Raw genomic sequence first — 26855 nt, forward strand, 5'->3', positions numbered from 1 at the left:
AGAAGGAAGAAACAAATGTGGTATCACGAAGCAGTGTAGAATCAGAGTATCGAGTTATATAGCGCAAGTGACATGTGAAATAATCTGGATAGAAAGAATCTTAGAAGAACAGAAGATTCAAATAGAGTTCCCCATGAAATTGTACACTGAGAGCATGGCTGCTATAAATCTATCCCACAATCCGGTTCAACATGACAGAACCAAACATGTAGAGGTGGACAGACACTTCATTAGAGAAAAGATTGATAACGGACTGGTTACCCTTATTCATGTGCCCACATGGAGACAAATAGCTGATATCTTTACAAAAAGACTCCACAAAGAGAAATTTGAAGAGTTTGTGGGCAAGTTGGACGTGATTAATATCTATTATCCAACTTGAGGAAGAGTGTGGAAAATCCCGAGATTAACTCCTAGGAATCAGGAAAATTTATAGACTTTATTTCATTATATTTGATTTTTGATATCTTGATTCTTTACTGTTAGGGCCTTCATTAGTTTTCCTTTTATGCTTCTCTAACTCAGTGTATGTATACCTCTGTACAATATGCTTTATGAATAAGAATATAGAATTCTCCAAATTTGCCTCCCTACTCTCAAAATTTGAATGAAATTTAATCCTATTGTTTAGGATTGTGGTAGTTTAACTAGGATTATGAACAAGGATATATAACAACAAGCCTTAAAGTTACTTGGTAGTGTCAGCTACATGGATCGCAAAACACTATTATGCTCTATCAAGAATCAAATCTTCGTATATGTTGTTAACCAAAAAGTCTCATTGAACAGCTTCATTGAGTGTTTATTTCTATATTCCTCTGCTCCCTTTTTAGAGAACTCTATAATATTTAATCTATCCTTCTCATTAACATCTCTAATGATCTTCTTTGTATATGTCTGAATCATCTCAAAATAAATTTTTTACCCTTATTTCTTTAATAGAAGCCACACCAACACTTCCTCATATATGTTCATTATGAATCTTACCTTTTTCATCTATGATCACACATCCATCTTAGCATTCTCATCGCTGTTGCCCTAATTTTTTGCTCTTAGCCCTTTAAAGCCCAACATGCGCTACCATGAAGCATTGTTGGTCTTATAGCAGTTTGATAAAACTTCTCTTTATGCTTATTAGGTATTTTTCAATTACAAATAACTTTGGTAGCCTTTTTCCATTTGAACCACTCAACTTGTATTCTATGTCTAATATCTAGATCAACTTCACTATCTTTTTGTATAATTAATCTGAAATATAACTTTGCCACTTGTGGAATGATTTGATTCCTCATTTTAACTTCAAAATCACTTCTAACTTGCCTCTTGTCAAATTTGTAGTACATATATTCTGTCTTACTTCTATTTAGGTGAAAACCTTTCGACTCCATAATTCAAGTATAGAGTTAATCTTTTCTTTTGACTCAGTCATAAGAACTATATCATTATGAAAAAGCATACACTTAGAGATTTCTTCTTGTATAAGCTTAGTTAAAACATCTAAAATTAGGTTAAACAAGGTCTCAAAGAAGATTCTTGATAGAGGCCAATCCTTATAGGAAAGCTCTTTCTTATACCTCTTTGATGAATTGAATAAATTTGAGATTTCAGTTACTCTCTCTCCCCTGAGTTGTCCTTTTCTTCCTCCTTTCTTTTCTCCTCCTTCCCATGCTGCTTTACATCAATATCTCCCATTACCACTTGTCATGGATGATAGCTTTAGTAGTGTCTATCATATTTAGCTCTTTATCTATACATAATTCCTTTCAAATATTAATGATAAAGGGTATAAGTTGATATTTCTGTCCTGATTTTTGCATAGCAGGTTTTCATTTATAATGTTGGCTGTGCAGCTATGCTTTAGTTTGGTCTTTCGTTATTTTCGCTGAGAACTCATAAAGTGCGAAGATGGCATGCTTCATTAATTTGTTTGTACCTAAAGTACATTATGCTGAAGAATTTCATCATGTAATATCAGGCCCTTATGTTGAACGGGAAAGAACTGTTGAGACGTTCTCTCAGGCTTGATCTAGCTCATGAAAGGGGTGTATATTCCCACAGTAGCAAGTATTTGTGAAACGCCCTTTTGATTGCCTTAATTTTTCCCCATTTCTACCTTGTATCCATGATTTCCTTATTCTGTTGGTTTGTTAATGATTGTAGCAACAGGAATGAATCATCCCAGGAGGATAAATCGTTAGGAGGGAATGAGGTAATTTTATCTTATTCAGTTGCCTGTTTTCTGATGGGATATTATTCATGCATATAAAAATTAATCAATTTTATTAGCTTATTTGTGATTCATAAACCGCTAGATGGGTGGTAGCATCTAGTTCAATTGGTTTATGTTGTTTTTCTTCCTACTACTTTAGTTCAATTCGTGCATAGAAACTAAACTAACCTTGCTTCTTAGGACCTATAGGTTGAAAATCTTTTAGGCGTTGGATGGTCAGTTTTGGTGGCTTAAATGTTTTGCCGCATGTACAAGGAGGAAAATTTTTGACATAAATGTTTATTTCTTTATCTTATGATGAGGGCATGAAATAATTGTGACTTGTCTTTCAGTCAGTGATCTCATGCTTGATTCTATGAAATGTTACAGGCTAAAATGCCAGCTGCTCCAAAAGAACAAAATGCCACATCAAAGACAGTATTTGTTGGAAACCTGTCGTATAGCGTGGAAAGGGCTGATTTGTACGTACTATTTGATATGCAAGTTCTCGGTAGTTATTTCATACGGTGTCATGTAATTTTTATAGCTAACCCTACCTATGGGGTTAAGGCCTGCTATTGTATGTTTGTATGTTTATTGTTTACTTATGATTTCACCATTGTTCAGGGAAAATTTGTTTAAAGATTGTGGAGAAATTATTGATATCCGTTTAGCTACAGATCGTGAAGGGAGGTTTAAAGGATTCGGACATATTGAGTTTGCCACTTATGAAGCGGCACAAACTGTAAGCTCTTACCTCATAATGTCTAGTTCGCTCATCATTCAGAACCCTTTAAAAATCATATGATGGGGGTTTAGATTGTTATTATTATTAGGGAGAATTGCTATAAAGTTCCCAAGAAGAAATATAATTACTAAAAAATCTCGTTGACAACAAAGCAGCTTGCAATAACTAGTTGAACATAACTAACATTTATGTTCCAACCTCATTGATATCATATTCCATCATAGAGTCTATTCTATGGAAATGTTTGTCATAGGATTTAATATCATTACAAGTCTGTCTTCTTTGAGCAAGGGTTGACCATTACGAATATAGAGGGTACAAGTCGGTACTTCTCTCCTTTGTGCTTCTGAGCTGCTATACCTCTAAGCTTGTTCTGTCCCTACTTCTGCTGAGGTTTATTAATGTTCAAAGATGGTGTGCTTCATTGATTTGTAGACCATTTTGAGCTGAAGAATTTTTATCATGTAATGCTAGGCCCTTAAGTTGAATGGAAGCGAACTGTTGAGACAATATATAAGGCTTGATTTGGCTCATGAAAAGATTGTGCATTCTTTCAATAGCGGGTATTCACCAATACCTTCCTATCTTAATATTTCATCTCATTCTCTGCCTTACATCCACATCTTCACTTCTCTGTTTACTTGTTAGCATTCATGGGAACACGGAAAACTCTGGAAGTGTTGAGTCTCAAACAGTGTTTGTAAGGGGTTTTGATACATCTTTAAGAGAAGATGAGGTAATTCTATCTCAACCATATTTCTTGCTTTATTTCTTGTGGATAAGAATGATTCCAATTGAAGGGGACCTTTTGGTTAACAACCTATCTAAGGATTTGGTTGTTCAGAGAGCATAATAGCATCGTGCGATCCTTGTAATCGACCCCACTTAGTGTGATAAGGCTTGATGTTGTTATTTTTCTTGTGGACAATATTGCATGCACGTCTCATTATTTAAGGCATAATTTGTATTCTTATTTCTTAGTTGCTAATGACTCCAATTCTGTTCTTTCAGATAAGGACCAGTCTGGGAGAGCATTTCAGTTCTTGTGGACTAATTTCGAGGATATCAATTGCAAGAGATTATGACACTGGTTCTACTAAGGGGCATGTTTCTTTCATTGTTCATTGTTTATAATGGCCAATGTCTTAGTTAACTCGATAATATGTAGTAATAAACTCTGAAAATTTTTAACAAGCCTCTATAGTTTTATCTCATATAAGTGGGTGCTGTTATTTTTTGCATATGCCTTTCAGTCTTGCTGTCTTGACATTGCATAAAGGGAACAAAAACAATTTGGTATCAATCTAAGAATGTTGCGGATGTTAAAAATGGAGTAAAAATAATGTTTGGTAAAAAAAATTGTGTGGGACCCATAGCTAGTGGGCCCTTGTCTAATAGGCAAGGCTGATCCATGTGGATTGTTTAAGGTCTGTGGGAGATAGAGGGGTTTGTTTGCTGTATGTGCTTGGGGAGAAGAGTTTCGTGGAGGTTAGGCAATACGTGAGTTGAATGTTGGAGATTCCCTAGGCTCTTGAACTCGAATGCTAGAGGTGGTTTTATGTTTCTGTTGGTATTGTCCAGGCTATTGCCTTCTATTTTATCACTGTCTGTAGCTTAATCACTCTGTGGATTATTATCTATGTTTTAATATCAATTTTGGAGGTGAGTTCGATCATGGTGAAATTCTCTTTTAATATTTTTTTTTTATGAAGACATACTTATCGTAGTTGAATTGATCATTGAAAGGTTTGTTAATAATTTTCAAAATTCTGTGCGAACATATAAAATGACAATAATAGAGATAACAGCTTACATGCTATATAAGATGCTTTTATAATTGAATGAGCTTTATTTTGTACTGCTAACCGAGTCAGAGGAAATCCTATAATTTATGATCAATTTTTTTTACTGAATAGTTTTAGAAGAATAAATTTCATGGCGAGAGTAAGAGTGGTATTCACATTTTTTATTACTTGACATAGTTATGTGTTGGCAAACATGAAAATATGATAATATAAGTTGTGTTGGTGAAGAATTGCAATGAAAAATGATAAATAGAAGTGGCAATATAGAAAGCATAACAGCAATATAATGATATAAAATTTAGTATTTGACTAGAATACGGAAGTATTTTTCTGTATTCTTGGTCAATTTGAATAATCATCATCAGTATATATAATTATTGCCCACCTTGGTTGTAAATGCGTGCTCGTTACAGGTATGCTTGGGTAGACTTCATGGACATTGATGGCTTAAACAAAGCACTAGAACTTGATGGAACTGAGGTTGGAGGTTATGTATTGTCAGTGGAGAAAAGAAGACCTCGGCGTTATATTCATGATGGTAGAGGTGGTGGTGATCAGTTAGGTGGATGGCGTGGTGGCGATCAATTTGGTGGATGGCGTGGTGGTGATCAATTTGGTGGGTGGCGTGGAGTTGGACAATGGGATCAGGGAAGAGGTTATGGCAGGAGGTGGCATTGAACGTCCTATAAATTAAGCCTCGTAGCAGGAGGCCCAGGTATAGTTTATGTACCCTGAATTATTAATTGATTGATTTCTATGCCAACTCCAGAGTCTCTCTAACGTGAATTCAAACTTTTTTTTTTTTTTTTTAAAGGGGGGGGTTGAAACTCCTCCGATTTATCTGTTAGCGTACGTCCTAAAAAGCAATCATGAGATGATTGTTATAACATGCATTGTACTAAGATTTGTTAAGAAGCAAAATCGAGTTATTATGTTCTGTTATATTTGTGCAATAAAAATCAATACAGGGAGAATTATAGTGAGGTCCTAAAGAAGAAAGATTATTATGAAAGAGTCCTAATGATGAGTGAGTAGTTGAAACCAGTTATTATTTCTTGTTCTGAAACTTGTTATTACAAGTTGCTCACTTGTTATGGGACACATTTTGTGAACATGTTCCTTCCATGGGACCTTATTGCAATTGTCCCATCAACATATGACTGCCCCTAGAATATATTCTTAGTAGCATCAATATATGCTGGCTGATGACTGTAGTCATGGATATGAGAGATATCAAATCAATACATGGGTGCTGGTTGGAGAACAAGGATGATGAGCTGATCCGCTATGATAATGCTGCATGGATTGATGGAAAGTGTCATCAATGATACTTATAGTAACTATAATGCATGTGGTCACCTTAGAGTTGAAGTCACTATGACTCGCTGCAATAGGAGTTGTACACTTTGGCGTCACGTTATCAAGTGATAGACATGGCCAAAAGGCAGTGGTTGAACTTGAATGTATCACAAATCATGTAGAATGATATCTGTGGGTTCCATGAATTAGCAGAGCTAAGAAATGCATGATTGTGGGTTATAAAAAGTTTTTAAAAGAAAGAAAAGACATGCGTGATTGTGCTCAGATGAATGAAATAGTGATATTGATTCATTTGGTTTTGATCAGTCTACTTGGGGATCAAAAAATGTAGCTTGAATCATAAAGACGACACATTCCATGCCTCAAGTTTAATCTGGATACTTGAATAAGGGGGAATAAGGAACATGGTTTACTAATGATGGACTAGATTTGTTGAATCATGGACATTCCTAGCACTTCGGTAACAGAAATATACCGCTAGCTGTCGCCCATTGTAATCTAAAGATCATTGCTGATGTAATAAGAACCTTCATAGTCCCACAAAAGAGTAGACGTAGACCAGGAATTAATTACGTAATTGGGATTAATGGCATGCATAATATAATTTCATTGTCACTATTTAGTATTGAACTAAGTTTAAAGAATATCATATTTAGTGTTGGGCTTAAATATGGGTTTCATTATTAATCGCGGCCAGACTAGGCTAGTAACTGAAGTTCCGTGGAATTATATTTAATAATCTTGGCTTTAATTATTAGCTACAATAACAATGGGCCAAAAATTAAAGCTCGAGAAAGTTATATTACATTACATTGAGTTTAATTAATTAGCGAAGCTAGAAATTATATACACCCTGCTTGCTGTCAAATCACTTAAGAGAGGGTGGGAGAGAATCTTGGGCATGCCAGCTGAGGTTTCTTCTGGCAGAGGTGAGGAGGGGAGGTCCAACCACCCCTGTAGATGCCATTGAGGTAATATGACTATTCCCTCGCAATGATTCAACAAGCAAGACTCGTGTCCTGCCTCCTGTCTTCAGGTATAACTTCGTTATTCTTCCTTCTGATTTATAGGTGTGTCCTAAGGATCTTTAGTGGAATTTGGACAAAAACTTAAATAAATCTCTGCTTGTGTAGTGTCCTCCAAATCCTCCATTGTCCCCGTTGTATGCAGATAAGTTACTGCCACCATTGGCTCTCAATCACGAGGTGCCAGATAACATGTTTGCCTCAATTTATTTACTCTCTTATTATTTTGGAGTTTTTAAATTTTCTTGTATCTGCATCATTTGATTTAAATCACATTGGTTTGTGAAGCTATAATGGCGTCATTTGGTTGATAGTAATAATTTAGAGCAGGTCTTTTGCAGATGTCAGGAAGTTCTTTTTAATATTGTTCATCTCTAGCAAAAGTTAGTCCGATCCTTGAAGTTCTATTCAAATTTCGAACTAGCCCTTCAACCTTTATTTTGGTTCAATGATTGATTATAGCAATTCTCAAAGTCAAACAAGGTTCAATATCATTCTTTTTTGTTAACTCCATTTAAGGAATTGTCTGACCCGACTCAGGCATTGCTTACGGACAGAATGGCAGCAGAACTGACATGAAAATTATATCATAATTTATTTCTTAACCATCTTTTGTCTTTCCCTCATGTAATCCCCAGTCACAGTTTGGGGTTCATCCCTCACTCACACCTTCAAAGTGGAGAGTTGAGATTTGGATTTGGTAGTTCAATCTTTCACATCTTCTGTAATTTCATGAAACAAAAGGGTCAGTGCTTCTCAAGCATACTGTGATTGCGGTGATTCCACAGCGTCAATGACATCTCAAATGGTGGAGAATCCCGGTTGAAGATTTTGGGACTGTTGAAACAACAGGAATTACATTCTAAACATTACAAAACGTTAGAGACTAACGTGAAACCATTTGGAAGATGCAAGGGACTGTAAAGAAACCCTTTGGAAAATTATGAAGCACAAGGGTCCGTGGTATAGCTGCCCACCAAAAAATAAATTCTGGGTAGTTCGAGTATTACTTCAAGAATTAAAAATGAAAGTTTGCCCTTACCTCGAATTAACTTCTTTGCCTCAGAAGATTCTATTTCATGCGAAAAAGGTTAATAATTCCATGTATGTATTTGTTGTCTGCCTTGTATAAATAACGTATGATTAGCATATTTGTGCCTGCACCGCCTCATGCCAAAGTGCCTTTTCATTCTCAGATGATTTTATTCTGTTGGATACGATTCTGGGGATCTGGATTACTTTTGCTGATGACGAGCGGCGCAGGAGAATACTTTTGCTCGAGTTCTGTTGCTTCTCATGAGAATCAAAGGGAGCACCATAAGCTACAGCTGGATTTGGGAAGTTTTGTAGTTATATAAACCTGGCAATGTTGTTAAAGAACTAGTATGTTGTAGCCCCATAATTATTGTGTACAGTATCTAGTGGATGATATTATGATGTTGAAATTGGAAATTGTCAAAGACCATTGGTGTCCTCTGTACAAAAATACTTTCTGATTTTGGGTTAAATTAATGTATGTCTCGTGTAATGCACAAAATTTAGTCCTCTATACAAAAATACTTTCTGATTTTGGGTTAAACTAATGTGTGTCTCGTGCAATATAATAAATGAATCGCACTGATCATGATTTACTATTAGGACTATATTGTTTATGTCTCATGAGTGACGCGTTATATTAGAATTTTTATATTACGTATAATAAATATATAAATCATTAAACCTGATGAAATATAATGGGCAAGAATTTGAACTCAAATTTAAGCTAACCTCAATTCTTTTGGCCAAAAAAAAAATTTAAGCTAACCTACAGAAGACATTTATTATTCAACATAAATTATTAATAAATATGATAGGCGAATTAAGGTTTGAATCTTTATTGGAAAAAAAATACTCATGTTTAGTACTTGACGGTATTTTAAATAAGAGTGCCTCCAATATAAAACATATTTATTCATCGTGGGGCTATTTTCTCAATATTTATTATTCGGATTTTGAGGGGGGAAAATCATTTGGAATTACTTATAAAAGATATATGTTTATATGTAACAATAATATATTTATTGGGTTAATTAGAGATTTGAGAGGAAAAATCATATAACTGTAAAGGGTTTCTTTTTTTTCAATTAAAAATTGAGATCAAATGAATTTTCGTTTGACAAGGGTTTGATTCTCCAATATTAAGAAGTGGGGGGCCTCGTCAATGCATCACGAGACAACATGCGTCCGTACATACAAACATATTGCAATTGGGAAGAGAATTTACGTACTGCACTGAATCTGGAACAGAGGGGACAACTTATACACTACGTGGTACTTAATATAAAAACTAATTAATTAATTTAAATAAATTTAAAAAGTTTATTAAGTTAGTTATTTACGGTAAATAGATGTTATGTTTCTTAAAATATTCTTTCTAGTCATATGTACTTGGTAAAATAACCATTTGATGAAACATTTAACACGTGCAACTACTACAATAATTATTTTGAAAAAACCGGATAAACATGAAAAACGAAATGGATTAGGCTTTTATATTTAGAACTAAACCGGATACTAAACTAGCTCTTATATTAAGAATCAGAGGTAAGATAAAATATAAAATAGGTCGGTATGACATTGACAATAACGGATGACGGGCTTTTTAGCTGAAATTGACGATCATAACATGAATTCACCAATGAGCGTGCATAGAATATAGCGTTAAGAAACATGGTTGGAATACCCGTCTGCATGTAAACAATAGTATTAGCAGCGAAGTGGCCTAAGACAAAGCAGCTGGACGACAATTGGAGAAAGCTAGCATGATGAGAACAGCTAGGCGTGAGAATCAAATTAAAAGTGAAGTCCTCCATATAAAACCCCGCTTCTTATGAACCATTCTTGCACTAGTCAGATTATTTCGCAGCGTACTGCTGGTCTTAATAGTATAGGTGACTGGGGGAATAAATTAATAAAAATGTCATATCCGTCAAACCTCGCATCCTCCCCAGCAAGCCCCGACTGGATGAGCAAAGCAGACAATGCATGGCAGCTCACGGCGGCGACACTAGTTGGGATTCAAAGCGTGCCCGGACTCATAATCTTATATGGAGGGGCAGTGAAGAAGAAATGGGCGGTGAACTCAGCCTTCATGTCGCTCTATGCTTTTGCTTGTGTTTTCGTCTGCTGGGTGACATGGGGTTACCGACTGTCGTTTGGGGATAAGCTGCTGCCATTCTGGGGAAAGCCTGCTCTGTCAGTGGACGAGAATTACCTCTTCAAGCAGGCTTTTCTTGGCCTGTTCCCAAACGCCACAATGATGTATTTCCAGGGCGTGTTTGCTTGCATCACCCTCATTCTCGTCGCCGGGGCCGTGTTGGGCCGCATGAACTTCTACGCCTGGATGCTGTTCGTGCCTCTTTGGCTCACTTTCTCCTACACCTTCACAGCTTTCAGCATCTGGTGTCCTGACGGCTTTCTGTCCAAGATGGGCTTAATAGATTACTCTGGAGGATACGTAATTCATCTCTCGTCCGGGGTTGCTGGATTCACTGCAGCATATTGGGTAAGCACCTAATTGATTAACAAATATGATGAAGGTGAGGGATGAAGAATAATAATGAAGTGGGTTGGTGGCTTGCCTTGCATGCAGGTTGGTCCGAGGCTGAACAAGGACAGAGAAAGGTTTCCTCCGAACAACATACTGCTGATGTTGGCAGGAGCGGGATTGCTGTGGATGGGATGGACGGGCTTCAACGGAGGAGACCCTTACTCGGTAAGCATGGACGCGTCCTTGGCTGTGCTGAACACGCACGCATGCACCGCCACCAGCCTGCTCACCTGGGTCGTCCTCGACGTCATCTTCTTCCGCAAGCCTTCCGTGATCGGCGCGGTTCAGGGCATGATCACCGGCTTGGTCTGCATCACTCCTGCTGCAGGTGTTGTGCAGGGATGGGCCGCCATCATCATGGGGATGTGCTCGGGCTCCATTCCCTGGGTCACAATGATGGTAGTGCACAAGAGATCTAAGCTGCTTCAGAAGGTGGACGACACTATGGCCGTGTTCCACACTCATGCCGTCGCCGGATCTCTGGGAGGCATCCTCTCGGGCCTCTTTGCGGAGCCGAAGCTCAACTTTCTGTTCTATGGCGCCTACAACAAATATGTGGGCCTCTTCTATGGTCTCCAAATGAGAGACGCCAAAACCGGCCTCCGACAGATGGGGGTCCAGCTGCTGGGGATCTTGTTTGTGACGCTGCTCAATGTGGTCGCCACCAGCTTGATATGTCTCTTCATTCGGCTGTTGATGCCTTTGAGGATGTCGGAAGAGGATATGGAGGTAGGGGACGAGGCTGCTCACGGGGAAGAGGCGTATGCCATATGGGGTCAGGGTGATAAGCTTGACAATTCCGTTTCCAAGTACGGGAGTTCCTTGTACGACGATATTGAGGCTGCAGATCAGGCCAGAAAGAAGCGCGCAGCTGCACAAGTTGAGATGACATAGAACATCCCATCCACTCTACCCCCTCTCGCAATAAGATCTATCCAGCTTCGCTCTGTTGGAAGCTTCTTCATTCCATATTAAGTATGACCCCTCTGCATTCGTTATTCAGAAATAACTAAGCACCGTTATATATAATGGCAGACATGCGTCATCTTAATTAGCATTTCAATAAGGCTCCCCTTTTCCTAAGCTATATGTGTAATCTTGAGCTACTGTTGTTGGACAGTGATTCTTGAGGACTAGCTAAAAGGAATAAATTTTGGATATCAACTCTAAGATATACAAGAAACTGGTGCGGTTAAAAATTACTTTCTTTATTTATTTTCTCAAAACGTTCCAGCTAACGAAAAGGTTGGCTGGAATCTATGACGAATTAAAATAAATTTCAAAAAGAAAAAAGAATTTCAAGTTAATTATTGCCTTTCATTATCTTATTAAAACTCTAATTAAATGGGCCTTGTTTGGGCCTTAGTGGACCAGCCCTCCGATGGGCCTTAGCAGCGAAACCAGAAAACCTAAGAAGCACGAACCAAGGTCCGAGGACGGATGCTAGTTCCGGAAGTGTCCAACAATGTTCCTGTTGTTCTGCTGCACCATCTGAGTTGATAACTTGCCTCCTCGTCCCTCACAGCACCCGCATCCTTCTCTTCTTCTGGGCGCTCCTTCCGCACATTCTTTTATGGCCACAGGCTAACACCTACAATTGTACAGAGGATATTTACTTGCAAACGGTGTGCTTTCTCCCTCTATCATCATTTGATTCTGTATATCGCACCAGAGCGAATGATTCTACATGTGATTGGATCAAACCGACCACGGGAAAGCATAACAATCTGGACTTTTAGTTATTAACAAAAAGGAGTTTTTCTTCAATCTGTTGTGGTTTTATGTTATCTGCGTATCTGCGTTTTTCTGTTTATCGTCTTGGGGACTAGTGTTCAGGGGGATCCCTTCCCCCCCCCCCCCCCGGTCTCGCTAATTTGAAGACTCATCCTTTCGATGCACATGTTCGAATGTTTGCATAATGGTGCACGATGAATATATATCATCTGATATGAAGCGTAAATAAATAAGCATGCTTGCTGGCAATTCTAGGATGACCTTCGTAAGGTCCTCATCTCTCCTTTCTGGTAGATCAGTTCTGGATTTGTTCATTGCAAAGTGCTAAATTGAACGGTTCCCTCCTTCACATAATCCAATATACATAGTAATCGCCTTTTTTTAACCTGTTTTCTTATGTACGGTGCATTTTGATCACGAAAGTACCATTCTATACTTTGTGTGTGTATGCTTAATATTCAGGTTATGATGTCAGTATTTGAACAAATCGCATCCGGTCTCTTATATTGCTATTTAGGCCAGCCATACATGAAGGGAGTGATATATATTGTTTCGCATAATGTTGGTCAGGTGACTTTATTCTAATGACTAATGATGAACAGAATATTAATCTCAATTTGTTCATATCGTTCTTATCGAGTTATGTCAAGGATGTAGTTGGAATGCACACATTGTGTGACAGGGACACGGTTCCCGTTTCCTACCATTTGCATGAATGTGAACTGTGTGAAATGATATTCCAAGGCCTAAACCTGACTGACTATCTAAATCTTAATATCAAAGACTAAAATAGTTAGGAGTGACATGAGAATGATCAGCCATACGTGGGTTTCATCCTTTGTGTTCTTGGAAAATCTCCTCAAGAATTTCACCTAAAATTATTTTTAAAAACTCAGGGAAATCATATTTTACCTCTCTCATCCACTATCATTTAACATATTTGTCTCATTCATTAGTGTACCTTGTTCTTGAAGGATACTTCTGAATTAATCAGTTGTATTTATTTCTGTTGAAATGGTAAACTATATTGGTATATCCCGTGAATTCAAGTTAAGAGCAGAAATACATTGAATGAGGAGGCTGGCACTGACAAGGAATTCCATGATATAATACATCTCAAACTGTTGGTGCTAAGCTCTAAAATAATGAACTCAAGACTTAAGACAACAATAAACTCACATGCTAGATAAAGATAAACTTCAAATTCATTAGGAGTTCCATCAAGATATGATTTCTCATGAGTTCCATTTTTTTGGTCGAATGTTATAAAATTTCTTAGCATAGTCTATATGAATGAATTTAATTTTGCTTATCCTCACTTTTGGTTGCAGTCTGAACCATAAAGTTATTGGGTAATGTAGTTACCATAACTATTAATGGTTTTGCGTGCATATAGTCTGATGAAAGGGTTCTCTTGCTGCAGCATTAGAAGAGTAGGAGAAAAACTGTAATTTCAATGTACTTGAGGAGAATACAATGTCGAGATTGGAGGTGGGGCGTTTCACTTCAGCCACTCAAATACTTAATTAGGCCAAGACGCTATGGTCATGCATGCTTTCAATCTCTGTGCCCTAAGACTACCGTGGAAGAATGTGTTTCACATGATATTATAGTAAAGAGACGTCTATTGGAATCTTTTTTATCTAGGGTCGGATCATCTAATAGTAGTTGTACTGATCTGAACAGAAGGCCTAGTTCATATTTGAGAAGTACTCAGTTACGCTTCTACAGTTCTGAAAGTGATGGAAGGAATGCTAGTGAGGGCAACCATGTAAACGCAAATGATGGAGCTCGCTGTGATAAGCAAAAGAACTGGCAAGATAAGTTTGGGGAAGATGCCAAACTCTGTAATGCTCATGCTCAACTTGGGAAACATGATCAAGAGGAGTGGCTCAAGAATGAGAAGATTGCCATTGAAAATAAAAAGAGAGAATCACCCTTTTTAACCAGAAAGGATAAGTTCAAAAATGAGTTTCTGAGAAGGGTTGTTCCTTGGGAGAAAATAAACATTTCATGGGACACATTTCCTTACTATATTCAGTAATTACTTACTATCCTTTCTCATTCTTGTAGGCTTTAATGTCTACTCTTATTTGGTTTTCTAATGTAGATTTATGACTTGATTTTCTGTTTCCGTTCATAGTGAGAATACCAAAAATCTTCTCTTGGAATGTGCCGCTTCCCATTTGAGACATAATAAGGTTGCTTCTTCTTATGGGACTCGCCTCTCATCTTCAAGTGGGAGAATATTGCTTCAGAGCGTGCCTGGTATGCCATCTTTTTCGTTCAGTTTTAGTCATTATTATTTTATTTACATATATCACATTTCATTGCTTATCTGGCATCTGTTTTGCCTAAGTCATATTTTTTTCTCCTGAACGTTCATGCTGTCTTGTTCTCTTCAGGTACTGAGCTATATCGAGAGAGATTAGTTAGAGCACTTGCACAAGATCTAAAAGTCCCCCTACTGGTGCTTGATAGCAATATCCTTGCTCCTTATGTAAGTTCTGGATGAAGTTAAATTGCAATTTAATTATTGGTTTAATGCTTTTGGGGTTCCAAGGCAAGGTTACTAATACTCATATTTTCTTCCTACTGTCATGCAGTATATCGATGATGACATATCTTCATCAGAATGCGAGTCTGATGATGATAATGCAGAATCTGGGGAGGAGGCTTCTCTGGAGTCCGAGAATGAAGATGATAACAACGAAGAAGAGTGGACTAGTAGTGCTGAGGCAAAGTCAGATGCCAGTGATAACGAAGAACATGATGCGATAGCAACTGCTGAAGCAGCCCTAAAGAAGGTGAAAGCAGCTGTTCAGAAACTTGTTCCTTACAACGTTGAAGACTTTGAAAAGGTGTCTATATGGTTTACCTCATGAGGGTAACATAATAGCCTTAGCTGAATTGGAGTAGAGTGCTATGCTATAATATGCCTTCTGGGAATTATCATGATTGAAACTCTTGTATAGGTCTTCTCTGAAGAATTTTAAACGTACATGAATATCTAAGTGTAACCTCTTAGTCAACTTTTGAACTCATTTTGTTACTACAGATCTTTCATGTCTATTTGTTTCCTTTGTTCTGACCAGAGGTCATCTGAAGAGTCAGAAAATTCTGAGTCAACCAAATCTGAAGTTGTGAAGCCTTCTGACCCATCTGGATGCCAATTGAAGAAAGGTTAACTATTTCTTTAGCTGAAACTTTTCTTACATGGAAGCCTACTTTATGTGCATATAAGCAGATTAAGGTATCAATTATTCTCAGTTCTCATCTGAGTAAGCACTAATTCCATTGGCAAAACTTTCATCACCCTTGGCATGGAAGAGGTTGCCCATGCATTTCAGTTCTCTATTGGTTTCTGTTGTGGAAAATACTGAAATTGCCGTTGGCTGTGCCTGTGATGTTGGAGTAAGCTATGTGGCTGTATGCTAAATTTTGATAATTCATCTTTTTCCTTCTCTCCCTCTCTCTGCCTATCTGTCTGTCTGTATTGCTTTTTTATCGTATTGCTTGCTTATTTATTAATGACCAATTGGTATTAAAATTTTTGTTCAATATATAAGTTAATGTGTTGTTAAAATCCTTAGGTGACCGTGTGAAATACATTGGGCCATCTGTTCAAATGAAAGTCAACAATAGGTAACGTGTTTCTCTGTTCTCTGTATGTTCCATAAATTACGTTCATCTTTTTTGTTACTTTGAACTTTGATACATTGAATCTAAGCTTCATGGTACTCTTGTTATATGCCTGCCACTGTGCTTCTGTACGTAAGGAAATAACTCTAAATTTGGTGGAGAGAACATTAATAATCTTGTGGGAGAAATTATCTGCTAAACTGTACAATACGTTATGTTTCAGTTGATTTATTTTTTTCTTTTTCTTGTAATCATATCTTTCAAAAGCATATATTGGTGTGCCTACAATGGTTCCACGTTGTGAGTATTTGGTGTTTCATCCTGAATCATATGATTTTTCTTCTTTCATTAGTGTCAAATTTCATGATACTCTTGCTTAGTGTACAGCTTGAAAGATATTGGTTGTGCTTTGTTCTTATACATTACAAAACTAATATGAGAGTTGGATATGAGGTTGTTCGGCATATGAATATAATGTTAGTGTACAATATTGTGCTGGCCTGTTCTAAAAAGCTGGGTTAAGATGACCCTTTTTGTGAAACGTGTGAAGGTTATTGTTCACATCATATGATCCCTAAATTTTTAAGCCAGTTGTTATAAATATGACGAAGTGAAGAGAAGCTTAACCAATCCAACAGGAAAAAAAAGTGTATTGCTCATCTAATTATTTACATGATAGAGAAGAAATTATGTGAGGAAGTAGGAATCAAAGAGTTAATGAAGTTCATGATTGTTCTAAACAAAAGGAAAATCAAAACAATGAGAGGTAAGGAAGCTTAGAATCTGACAAAGCTGTCAAATTTCTTGGCATTTCTGAAGAAGTTCATTCAGAACAGTCTTGAACAGAAGGCACCATAGAGAGGCCAAAAGCTGATTCTTATCTGACGGGATGTGAGCTATTAAGGCATGTGAGAGAGGAATAAAGTGGGATCATGGGATGTGAGAAAGATCAAGAAATGGTGACTGACTGGGTAATAACCAAAGATACATGTGGCTGTTTGGGTTTTAATTTTAGGTGGGTGTTCGATACGGTTGTTAGGATGGTGCTTAAGTTGTTGATCATGTGATCTTGAACATATTTCATTCGCATGATGTGGATTTAGGGCCTTATAATTCTTTGCATCTTGAATTAGAATCTAAGTAATGCTGAAGGGTGGGCTTTGTCTAGAAAAATGAAAACGATTCTAGAACTTCTGTTTTGAAAATATAGAATAATAGAAAGTTCATTAATCGGAAGAAAGTGGTATGAGATATTTGATCCGGCTGATTATCATGTATTTTGAGGATGCTGGAGTGATTCTAGGGCAGCCACCCTTGCTCTTTCTTTTAAACCCTTTTTGTGATTATCCCCCTGGACTGAGCACTGATTTGACATTGGCAACGTAATTTATAGCAGGATCATACTGGGGAAGATAATGACATCTGATGGCCCAACTAATGCTTACACTAACATCCATGGCAGGTGGGTTGGTAAGTCATCCCTATGTGTAGTAAACAATTGGATAAATGCCTCTCACCTCGGGCCATTATCTTGAAACTGCTTTTTTGACTTTTGCTCCCTGCAAATTGAAGTCAACTTCTTTCTAACCCATGGGCAATCCATGATCCATAGGCAGGTTCTTAGATCATTGCATCTAAGTCAACTACTAAAAATTATTTTGGGTCCCGTCTATGTTGATATTGAATGGAATGGGGATGTCTCTATCATCCACCTTTTGGTACCCAATAGCCATGCGTAAATGATTTTCAATTTTCTTAGTGAAAATAATCAAGTATAAGAAAAATTGCCATTTAATTGTTGTTACAAAGTTATGGACAAAGTTATCAGTTACATGAAAAAGGAAAATTAGTTCATATAGAAGGGCTTGGGGCTGTCATTTCAATAAAAGAAGCTTCTGGGCCAAAAGATGTCGAACCTTATGGTCAAGTTTTGGGATGATTCTTTGGTATTGTGGCTTGGTTTTAAACTATTGTATGCGTAGTTGGTAACAAGTCATTTATAGTTCTTTGAACGAGAGATTTTGGAGGACTGTGAAGCATTGCCTCCCTTTTAGGCAGTAAAGCGTGAGTCCATCATGAACAGATCGGTTTACTTAATGGTTGGGGCGGATGGCTTTGGCAATTTCCTTTAGAACCTAGTTTATGGTGCCATATAGTGATTGTGAACAAATAGAAACTATGGTGTGCATCAAAAAGGATGTGGTTGTTAACATTGGAGGCATGGCTACTCATGCTAGCCTTTTGAAGTGTTTTTCTATGTTGTATCTCTCCTTTAGACCTTTGATTACTTCTCAAATTAGCGATGATTCTAGGCTTAGGTTGTGGGATGATTATTAGACTGGGCCTTGAGCACTTCTACTTTTCTTTGGAAATTAATGACTAAGCAGTGCCCAAATGAAAGGTTGCATACCAATCTATTTTTTTCCTTATTATTTTTGTGTGATGGATCTGATATGTTGCATGGGCAGTTTCCTGATATATCTTGTTTGCGTGTATTTTATGTTATATTGTACGGCTCATTAATGTACTTGCTGGAGCTTCGGTACAAAGATAATGTCTAAAATTGTATTGGATTAACTTAGTTCTATCCTATGAAACCGTTTGTGGGGATATATGCAATGTAGTTTGGTGTTTTGTAGCAGTAGATACATGTCTCGGAAGTGCTAATAGCTCACATATAAAGATTTTGAAATTCGGTTTTAACAAAATCTGAAATTTCTGTAGATCTTTGTCCAATGGTCAACGGGGAGAGGTATATGAGGTGGAGGGGGATCAAGCTGCTGTCATCATGGACATTAGCGAAGATGATACAAAGGAGGGAGAGTTGGAGAAATCTAATGAACATACGGATTCACGACTTTGTTGGATACATGGTACAGTTTTCTTACTCAAATTATTAGAATAGAATTACGCAACCTCGAAGTCTTAAATCTCAGTCTTTAGAATTTCTATGATTAGGTGATTTTGCTTGAAGATTTTGTCTTTTAAACTTTAGTTTATCAGCTTGAACCTATATTTCCAGAAACATGCTGTGTGTATATATTTATATGTGATCTCCTGTCGCTTTCCCTCTCATAAAATCTCTCTATTAATCAAATGCTGCCTTCAAAAGAAGAGAAAATTGTACCATGTTGTAACGCACAGATATTGAAATTATATTTTTCCTTCTGTAGGTAAAGTAGTTTCTCTGGTAGGACTTGAAATAAAAAGCTTTGCACATAATTAATGTTGTTAAGGTGCAAGATTCTATGCAAGTATGTGAAAAGGAGTATGCTTTATGTTCTTCACATGACAAGATTTTTTTTAAAAAAAAAAATTTGCCTGCAGTTAAGGACATTGAGCATGACCCTGATGCTCAAGTACAGGATTGCTACATAGCTATGGAGGCTCTATGCGAGGTGAATGCTGAAATAGTTTTTTTCCCTTCCATTGGATCTTAAAGTAAGATGGATCATAGCTAGAACAATGAATCATGACTTCTGCAGGTTTTGGATTCCAAACAACCTCTTATTGTCTATTTTCCAGACAGTACACAGTGGTTTCATAAATCAATCCTGAAGTCAAACAGAAAAGAGTTCTTTCGTAAGGTTCAAGAAATGTTTGACAAGTTGTCTGGTCCAGTTGTGTTGATTTGTGGACAAAACAAAATTCAATCAGGGTCAAAAGAGAAAAAGCAATTTGTAAGCATCAACAGCTATTTTGGTTACATTTTCTTGTTAACTGCACGATTGTGATTTGCATTCAATTATCTTACGGCAAGTAGTAACCGTATTTTCCTCTGACCACATGTGATACTTGACAGACAATGATACTTCCAAACTTTGGACGCGTTGGTAAGCTGGTAATTCATGCTATCACTCTATATGATTCATTTTATAATGATTTTTTTTTTTTGGGGCCTTTAGGTCATTCAATTTAAGTTGCCATTTTTATGTCTATTTTCTGTTTTATTGTTCTCTGGCCTTTTCTTGTCTCATTCTTGTAGTTGAGTAGAGTTTTTTTCAGTTAGATATAGTAAAAGGGTCTTTTCTTGATGGCCATAAATTGCGATGTCAAGTGGTCTGATTGGTCTTTTTTCTTTTCAATTTAAATTACTTGTCCAGTTTATGGCACCCAACAGCAACTATACCCTACCTGTTGCCAGTTATAAATTGAATCTGGATTTTGTCTCCTTTTATAAAGAAACAGAATCTAGATTCTGGATACAGAACTCAGCAATCAATAAACTGGCAACAGGGCAGGGTTTGGTGCACCTGTATCACTGTTATTATATTCGATTATGAATTTGATTTTTGTAATTTTTTACAGCCTCTTTCTCTGAAACACTTGACTGAGGGACTTGGAGCAACAAAGAGATCGGATGATGATGAACTCCACAAGCTTTTCACTAATGTTTTGTGCATACATCCGCCTAAAGTATGTTTTCTTATTAATTAATTATGACAAAAATTTATGGTTCTGTTTTGTTCTCATCTTTGCTTCTTGACGATTAAAAGAACTGTGTTTGACAAATGACATGCTCGCCATTCTAGAGTCCTTTCTCGTTTCTATGTTTGTTTCTTCAGATGCTAGTTCTTTTTCGTAAGCCTTAGTTTTCTTTTCTTCTTTCCCAATACTTCATTTTTTTACCGTTTCATTTTATCCATCTTTTTATTTTTATTATTATTTTGGGAAGTGTTTTCTCCAGCTATTGGCCTTTCAGTCCTGATAATTTATGTTGTGGTTATACATGACATTCTATGACACTTTGCAGGAGGACGATCAGCTTGGAACTTTTAAAAAACAACTTGAGGAAGACAGGAAAATTGTGATTTCACGTAGTAGTTTGAATGAATTACACAAGGTAAAAAATTTATTTTGTGGCACTTTTCAGTAACTCTGGAATGAATGATGATATGCTTTCTTTGGATTATGTATCTTTCCTTTCAGGTATGCTTCCACTTAATGCAATTTGCATCATTGATATCAGGCAATAATAGTTGGATTTTCACGTTGCAGGTTCTTGAAGAACATGAGCTATCATGCTTGGACCTCTTGCAAGTAAATACTGATGGTGTTATTCTGACAAAGCAAAGTAAGAATGCGCATCTAAGTTATTCCACTTATCCTCTATGCCATAATCCTTTGTTCCTTCATCCTTCTATATGTACCTTCTATTTATTTCCCTGCAGATGCACATGATTTTAACTTACTGAATGAAGTGGGTGTTTTGGCGAGGGGGAATGCAAAATCAAGTTATTAAGGACCAAATCTAGTTGGAACCCCCCCCCCCAAAAAAAAAAAAGAGAATGGTGTTTATTTGGCTCAAATTCCAGGAAGAACACACACACACACATATGTAGATTAGTTACTAAATCAATGTCTGTAAAACTGCAAGGCTTGTTTTCATTTGACACGTTATATGAAGCCATCCTAGTCCTGTGCAGGTGGGCTACAACGGTCCGCTGCCTATCCTGTCTAAAATCTGCCAGAGAATGGCTCAAGTCAAAAATAAATTAATGGAAATATTAAGTAAACTCACAAGAGGTAGTTGCTATGGAGTTGAGCATTATGTATGGGACGTCAATATCTTGTATAGTTGGAGTAGAAGTCAACTTTTTCCTTTTATTGTCTATAAATGTAACATTGCTTCTATCAAATAAAATAATTTCAGAAGAAAATCAACTCTTCAGTTTTTACTGGTTTTACTATAGAAATGCCAAGGTAGCAATTCTTTATAGCGCACTGCTTTGGTTTTGATCTTTATTTACTTTTGCTTTCAGAGGCTGAAAAGGTGGTGGGATGGGCAAAAAATAATTACTTGTCATCTTGCCCACTTCCATATGTTAAAGGAGAACGATTGTGCTTGCCTCGTGAAAGGTAAACCATAAATCCTCTTATTTCTCGGTCTTGGCAATATTTTGGAGCTGATTGTTTTTGTTCTTTTTCCATGATTGAAGTCTTGAAATTGCAATCTCAAGATTGAGGGATCAAGAAACCATGTCACGGAAGCCCTCTCAGGGTCTGAAGGCATGTGATTTATGCTATTTTCTGAAAGTTCTCTATTATTGCATTGTCCATTTTATATGTTCCTTATATTGTGAAAAAATGCAACAGAACCTTGCAAAGGATGAGTATGAGAGCAACTTCATTTCGGCTGTAGTACCTCCTGGTGAAATTGGGGTGCAGTTTGATGACATAGGTGCTCTTGAAGATGTGAAGATGGCACTTAATGAACTTGTCATCCTTCCGATGAGGAGGCCAGAGCTTTTCTCTCGTGGAAACTTGTTGCGGGTAGTGATTCTTGTTTCCTGTATGCAATTTCAACTAAAACATATAACTTGCTTTTTTCCTTCATTTATCTGATATTGAAGATGCTTCTGTCAGCCTTGCAAAGGAATACTACTTTTTGGTCCTCCTGGTACGGGGGAAAACACTTCTGGCCAAGGCACTTGCAACAGAAGCAGGCGCAAATTTTATCAGCATAACTGGTTCTACTCTAACATCAAAGGTGATATATAAGTCCTGGAACTTTTGCCATTTTAATCAGTGCCATGGATACTCGGACAATCATAAATTTGACGGTGGTTTTATGGAAGGATTATGTTGTTTAACATTCTTTGATTATTTTCGTTTGTACAAGTGTGTCCACAATGCAATGTCTGACATATTTGGTTCTTTGTTGATGCAGTGGTTTGGAGATGCTGAGAAACTTACCAAGGCCCTTTTCTCCTTTGCTAGCAAGCTTGCTCCTGTCATTATATTTGTTGATGAAGTGAGTGCTTGAGTGCATATCATTAACTCAAATTCTGCTTTTGAAACAAGCATTTTATAATGGAGAAGGTGTATTATATTCTGATATAGTAAACCACGTTTCTCTTGTGTTTTGTATGTTGATGCCACTGACAGAGAGTATATCTTAGGAAGTCAGATGATTTCTTGAAATGGAAGTAAGAAGTGTAATAATGTATCTTCTCTGCAGTGACTTTGGTTGTGCATTTTAATTGATTAATCAATATGAAAAAGTTAAGCATAATTGTACCGTTGAATCTCGAAGTTTTGGGCCACGTTTGCTACCTTAAAATGTGTCAATTTGTGTGAGGGCATCAAGCTATCCTCCAGAGGCTCTATAAATTGCTTCTGACTTGAATCTGTGTTCTAGGTTGATAGTTTGCTTGGTGCTCGAGGGGGTGCTTTTGAGCATGAAGCCACTAGAAGAATGAGGAATGAGTTCATGGCGGCTTGGGATGGATTGAGGACAAAAGAGAGTCAAAGAATTCTCATTCTTGGTGCAACAAACAGGCCTTTTGATCTTGATGATGCTGTTATACGCCGCTTACCAAGAAGGTAAATGACTAGATTTCTTTCACGGAGTAATAATTATTTGCTGAAGGCTTACCATCCTTTTCTTCATCCAATTATCATGTTTTTGGTTCTGAATCTTGTTCTGGGCTTCTCATGGGGCAAATATATAGCTATCCGGTCACTGCATGAAAGTTGATGTTCTAATAGACCTAGTGATAAGTTACCCTACTTTTCTTAAGAATTATGCTTCAATATTATAGCTTCTAATCAATTAGGGGAAAAACTTTTTGGCTAAGCTTTATTATGTTATTACACCGTCCAGGATATATGTGGATTTGCCAGATGCTGAAAATCGGATGAAGATCTTAAGAATCTTTCTTGCACAAGAAAATCTTGATCATGATTTTCACTTTGACAAACTTGCTAACTTAACTGAGGGATACTCTGGCAGTGATTTGAAGGTGAGTAGTGTCGGTTATATTCTAATTCTTCTTTAACTTGTATGTAAAGCAATTTTAAGGATAAACAGTTTGCCATATATCTCACACTCCTTCATGACTTTGTTTGGAAGAACCTTTGCATTGCTGCGGCATATAGACCTGTTCAAGAGCTGCTAGAGAACGAAAAGAAGGTACAGAGCTTATAAACTATGTTACGCCTATTTGGCCTTGGTGCAAAAATTTTGCTTTGTCGAATGAAATTCACGTGCCAAGTGCTGCTCTTACTTGTCATGTTGATCTCCAGTTGGTCTACTCTGTCGTGCAATTTTTTCCTTGGTCACCTTGCTTCATGGTGGAAAGTTAAAATTCAGTTGGATTTTATGTTTGGTTTTTATCGAATTACTTTGCCAGGTTACATAATGTATCTTTTTGGTTTATACAGGCGAGCTCCAGTGGTCCAACATCCGTATTAAGGCCTCTAAAATTGGATGATTTTATTCAGGCAAAATCAAAGGTGTGTGATATATTTTCATTTTTTCTAATTGTTATGTTTATACGAAGTAGAAAAGTTTGTTCAATCTCGGTTTTGGGACTAATGCCAAATATTCAGTTGAAATGTTAAACGGGTCTGATGATGAAACGTGTAGGTTGGCCCATCAGTTGCCTATGATGCGGCAAGCATGAATGAGTTGAGGAAGTGGAATGAAATGTACGGAGAAGGTGGAAGCAGGACAAAATCTCCATTTGGATTTTGAAGCTGATTTTCCTAACTAATTTTATGAGCTAGGTTACACTGCAAAGCAACATACCAGAGAAGTGGAAAATAGCCCAGGGATAGCAAAATTGGTGGAAAGTTCAGAGACAGAGACTTTGCCCGTTCTCTTCCAATCTCTGAACTTCACGTCGAGGAAACATATTTTAATCCCCATATTGCTGCCGGTTGTCTGCCACCTCATCCGGCGCCCCAGTATGTTGTCTACTTTTTAGCAATTCAAACGGTCTTCCTTTGGGGGCTTGGATATTTCCTTGGTGGTTCTTTTTAACCCCCATGTTGAGCTGAGAGTAATATAGTGTAGTAATTTTTAATGCAATAGGTAGCCCCTTAAGCTGGTCTTAGCGTTGATAATTTCATGTATAACAAATGCCTGTATCACGATTGGTTCTTTACCGTATTTATTTGCTGATATTTCATAATTTAACTCGTCACCCAAAAAAAAAAGAAAAAAACATTTTAGTTATTCACTTGTCTTGCCCGCATACGGCAATATTCAAGCTATTACGACACAAATAGAGCGTTTGATGAGGGTGAACTAATAATCAGTTTGGATTATATTACATGAAGTTAGTTAAATTTTATAATTCTAAATTTTATTTTTTTGAATAATTGAAATATTTAATTGGAAAAATCACTAAAAAAGATCCTGGAATTTGAAAAATGTAGATAGGGATTTGTGGCAACTTTACTATAGGTATTAATAACTTTATAGCCTATTATTATTGTCAAAAGTTATAGTAAAGTTGTTAAGGGTTCCTATTTATATTTTTTAAATTTCAGGTTTTTTAATTGCAATTTTTCCTATTTAATTTTGTTTATTTAATTTTTGTGACAATCCTTTAAATACATGCATTAGCAAAAATGTCTTGTAATGCAAGAATATATACTCAGTTATTTTTCAAGATTACCAAATGATATAGTGATTGTGAAAATATTATATTGACATTAATAATATTATAAACGGATTTGTTCCATATGAGTTAATTTTTTAAGATATATTTTGTTGAATGCATTTGTGAACGAGTCACTCTTAAGTTAATTTAAGATTTTTTAAAAGTAAAATTTGCTCAAATTTTTCTAAATTTACTAGAATATTAAACTGATAGCTAGTAAATGTTAAAATAACTATCAAAGATAATTAAAAATTTTTTTACCCAAAAAAAATTTAAAATTTAATATGAAAAACAAATTAATATATAAGATTTATTCTGGCGCAGTTTTCAATTAATAGAAATACTTCAAAAATCTTGTCAACAAAGTTTGGAATAAAATGTTTTTTTAAAATGGAAGGGAAACCTGTGTAATTAAGACAATAATTATTTTAAAAAAAATGATTCAAGCATTTTACTGTAAAAGACGGAACAATATTGCGGGCTACGGCTATGTTTACGCACTTATCTTGTTAACATTTTGTATAAAATGTTGTGCTGAGTAAGCTCACGTTTTTCAGATAAACAACAGTAGTTCAGAAAAAAAATTTTTGGGGGGGGGGGGGGGGGGAACAATATGACCCGTGAAACAAGATCCAGAGTAATGGTGCGCGTATTTTGAAAAGTGGGCGATTCGTGTTTTCATGCAGCAATTATCTGTAATACCAAAACGCATCTGATGATCTCCACTGTGGCCTTCTCCAAATGAAGAATTCCGAGAAAAATCAGATATTCTCTATTAATACTTTCCCTATAGCCCCTGCTCAATCAAATAATCTCCCAACCCACATGCCCGCATGCTCTGTACATAAAATCTGGCAGACAAAGGGCAAAAATCATTCTCCAGAGACTCTTAGTAGATGCCTTCATCTGCAATAAGTGAAAAGGAGAGGTTAGCATGATAATTTAGAAATTGACTACATTGAAACGCCATGGCCAAATATTCAAATAGAAGATGATCAAAGCGTATAAAAAATGGCACATGCGGTGATGCCAAGCGGACAGTACCTTCCCCTCATCTACATCATTGTAATCATCTTCATCATCGTCAAAATATTCATTCTGGAAGTGCAAGGAATTAGTTCGAGTTTAAAACACAACCATAAATATAGATTCCGCAATTTTACAATTTATCTTGCAAAACACAGTGACACAACGAGAAGAAGAAAAGAAGGAAAATTAGTGACTTGAATCATCAGTCTTCTATTATAAACCACAGACTACTGGAAGTTGTTAAGCCTCTCGTATATCATATTAGGAAAATTGTAAAACACAATAATTAGTGCAAGCACTCTCAATAATTGTTAAAAACTTCAAGTTTATACTGCCCGTCAATTAATGGAAAGGAACAAGAA

At 36.7% G+C, this 26855-nt stretch overlaps 2 protein-coding genes, 1 long non-coding RNA gene and 1 pseudogene across 5 annotated transcripts; 3 read left to right on the top strand and 1 right to left on the bottom strand.

Moving 5' to 3' along the window:
* Positions 1-1781: 1781 nt before the first annotated feature.
* On the top strand, positions 1782-8686 carry LOC114752112 (nucleolin 2-like). Of its 3 annotated transcripts, XR_003740809.1 has the most exons (10): positions 1782-2064; positions 2161-2209; positions 2600-2691; positions 2837-2954; positions 3432-3520; positions 3606-3693; positions 3969-4060; positions 5176-5477; positions 5978-7118; positions 8304-8686. XR_003740809.1 is itself a non-coding variant. In XM_028940828.1 (9 exons), exons 1-8 carry the CDS (start codon positions 1982-1984, stop codon positions 5438-5440), a joined length of 876 nt encoding a protein of 291 aa, XP_028796661.1. In that variant the 5' UTR covers positions 1784-1981; the 3' UTR covers positions 5441-5477; positions 8304-8686. The 3 variants fall into 3 exon arrangements, 2 of the variants coding, with proteins under 2 accessions (XP_028796661.1, XP_028796662.1); XM_028940828.1 differs by lacking the exon at positions 5978-7118 and having other exon boundaries at positions 1784-2064; XM_028940829.1 differs by lacking the exon at positions 5978-7118 and having other exon boundaries at positions 1784-2064; positions 2167-2209.
* Positions 8687-10063: 1377 nt separating this feature from the next.
* On the top strand, positions 10064-11590 carry LOC114752113 (ammonium transporter 3 member 1-like). The gene is made up of 2 exons (XM_028940831.1): positions 10064-10651; positions 10739-11590. Exons 1-2 carry the CDS (start codon positions 10064-10066, stop codon positions 11588-11590), a joined length of 1440 nt encoding a protein of 479 aa, XP_028796664.1.
* Positions 11591-12150: 560 nt separating this feature from the next.
* Positions 12151-24916, top strand: LOC114752111 (uncharacterized; annotated as a pseudogene).
* Positions 24917-26056: 1140 nt separating this feature from the next.
* Positions 26057-26600, bottom strand: LOC114752110 (uncharacterized). Its single transcript, XR_003740808.1, has 2 exons — positions 26509-26600; positions 26057-26370 (listed from the first exon to the last, which is right to left on the bottom strand). It is a non-coding gene; the product is annotated as an uncharacterized LOC114752110 (long non-coding RNA).
* Between the last annotated feature and the right edge of the window lie 255 nt (positions 26601-26855).

This window comes from Neltuma alba, unplaced genomic scaffold (assembly GCF_004799145.2).
Source record: "Neltuma alba isolate B1F8T4 unplaced genomic scaffold, ASM479914v2 tig00007230_pilon, whole genome shotgun sequence".
In the NCBI taxonomy this organism is placed as follows: domain Eukaryota; kingdom Viridiplantae; phylum Streptophyta; class Magnoliopsida; order Fabales; family Fabaceae; genus Neltuma; species Neltuma alba.

What these genes read in the sequence shown, in the direction of transcription:
- LOC114752113 (XM_028940831.1), top strand. Translation starts at nt 10,064, where the DNA reads ATGTCATATCCGTCAAACCTCGCATCCTCCCCAGCAAGCCCCGACTGG. An exon ending in GATTCACTGCAGCATATTGG is followed by an intron (nt 10,652 to 10,738) that starts GTAAGCACCTAA and finishes CCTTGCATGCAG; the next exon opens with GTTGGTCCGAGGCTGAACAA.
- LOC114752112 (XM_028940828.1), top strand. Translation starts at nt 1,982, where the DNA reads ATGTTGAACGGGAAAGAACTGTTGAGACGTTCTCTCAGGCTTGATCTA. An exon ending in GTGCATTCTTTCAATAGCGG is followed by an intron (nt 3,521 to 3,605) that starts GTATTCACCAAT and finishes TTTACTTGTTAG; the next exon opens with CATTCATGGGAACACGGAAA. An exon ending in CATCTTTAAGAGAAGATGAG is followed by an intron (nt 3,694 to 3,968) that starts GTAATTCTATCT and finishes CTGTTCTTTCAG; the next exon opens with ATAAGGACCAGTCTGGGAGA.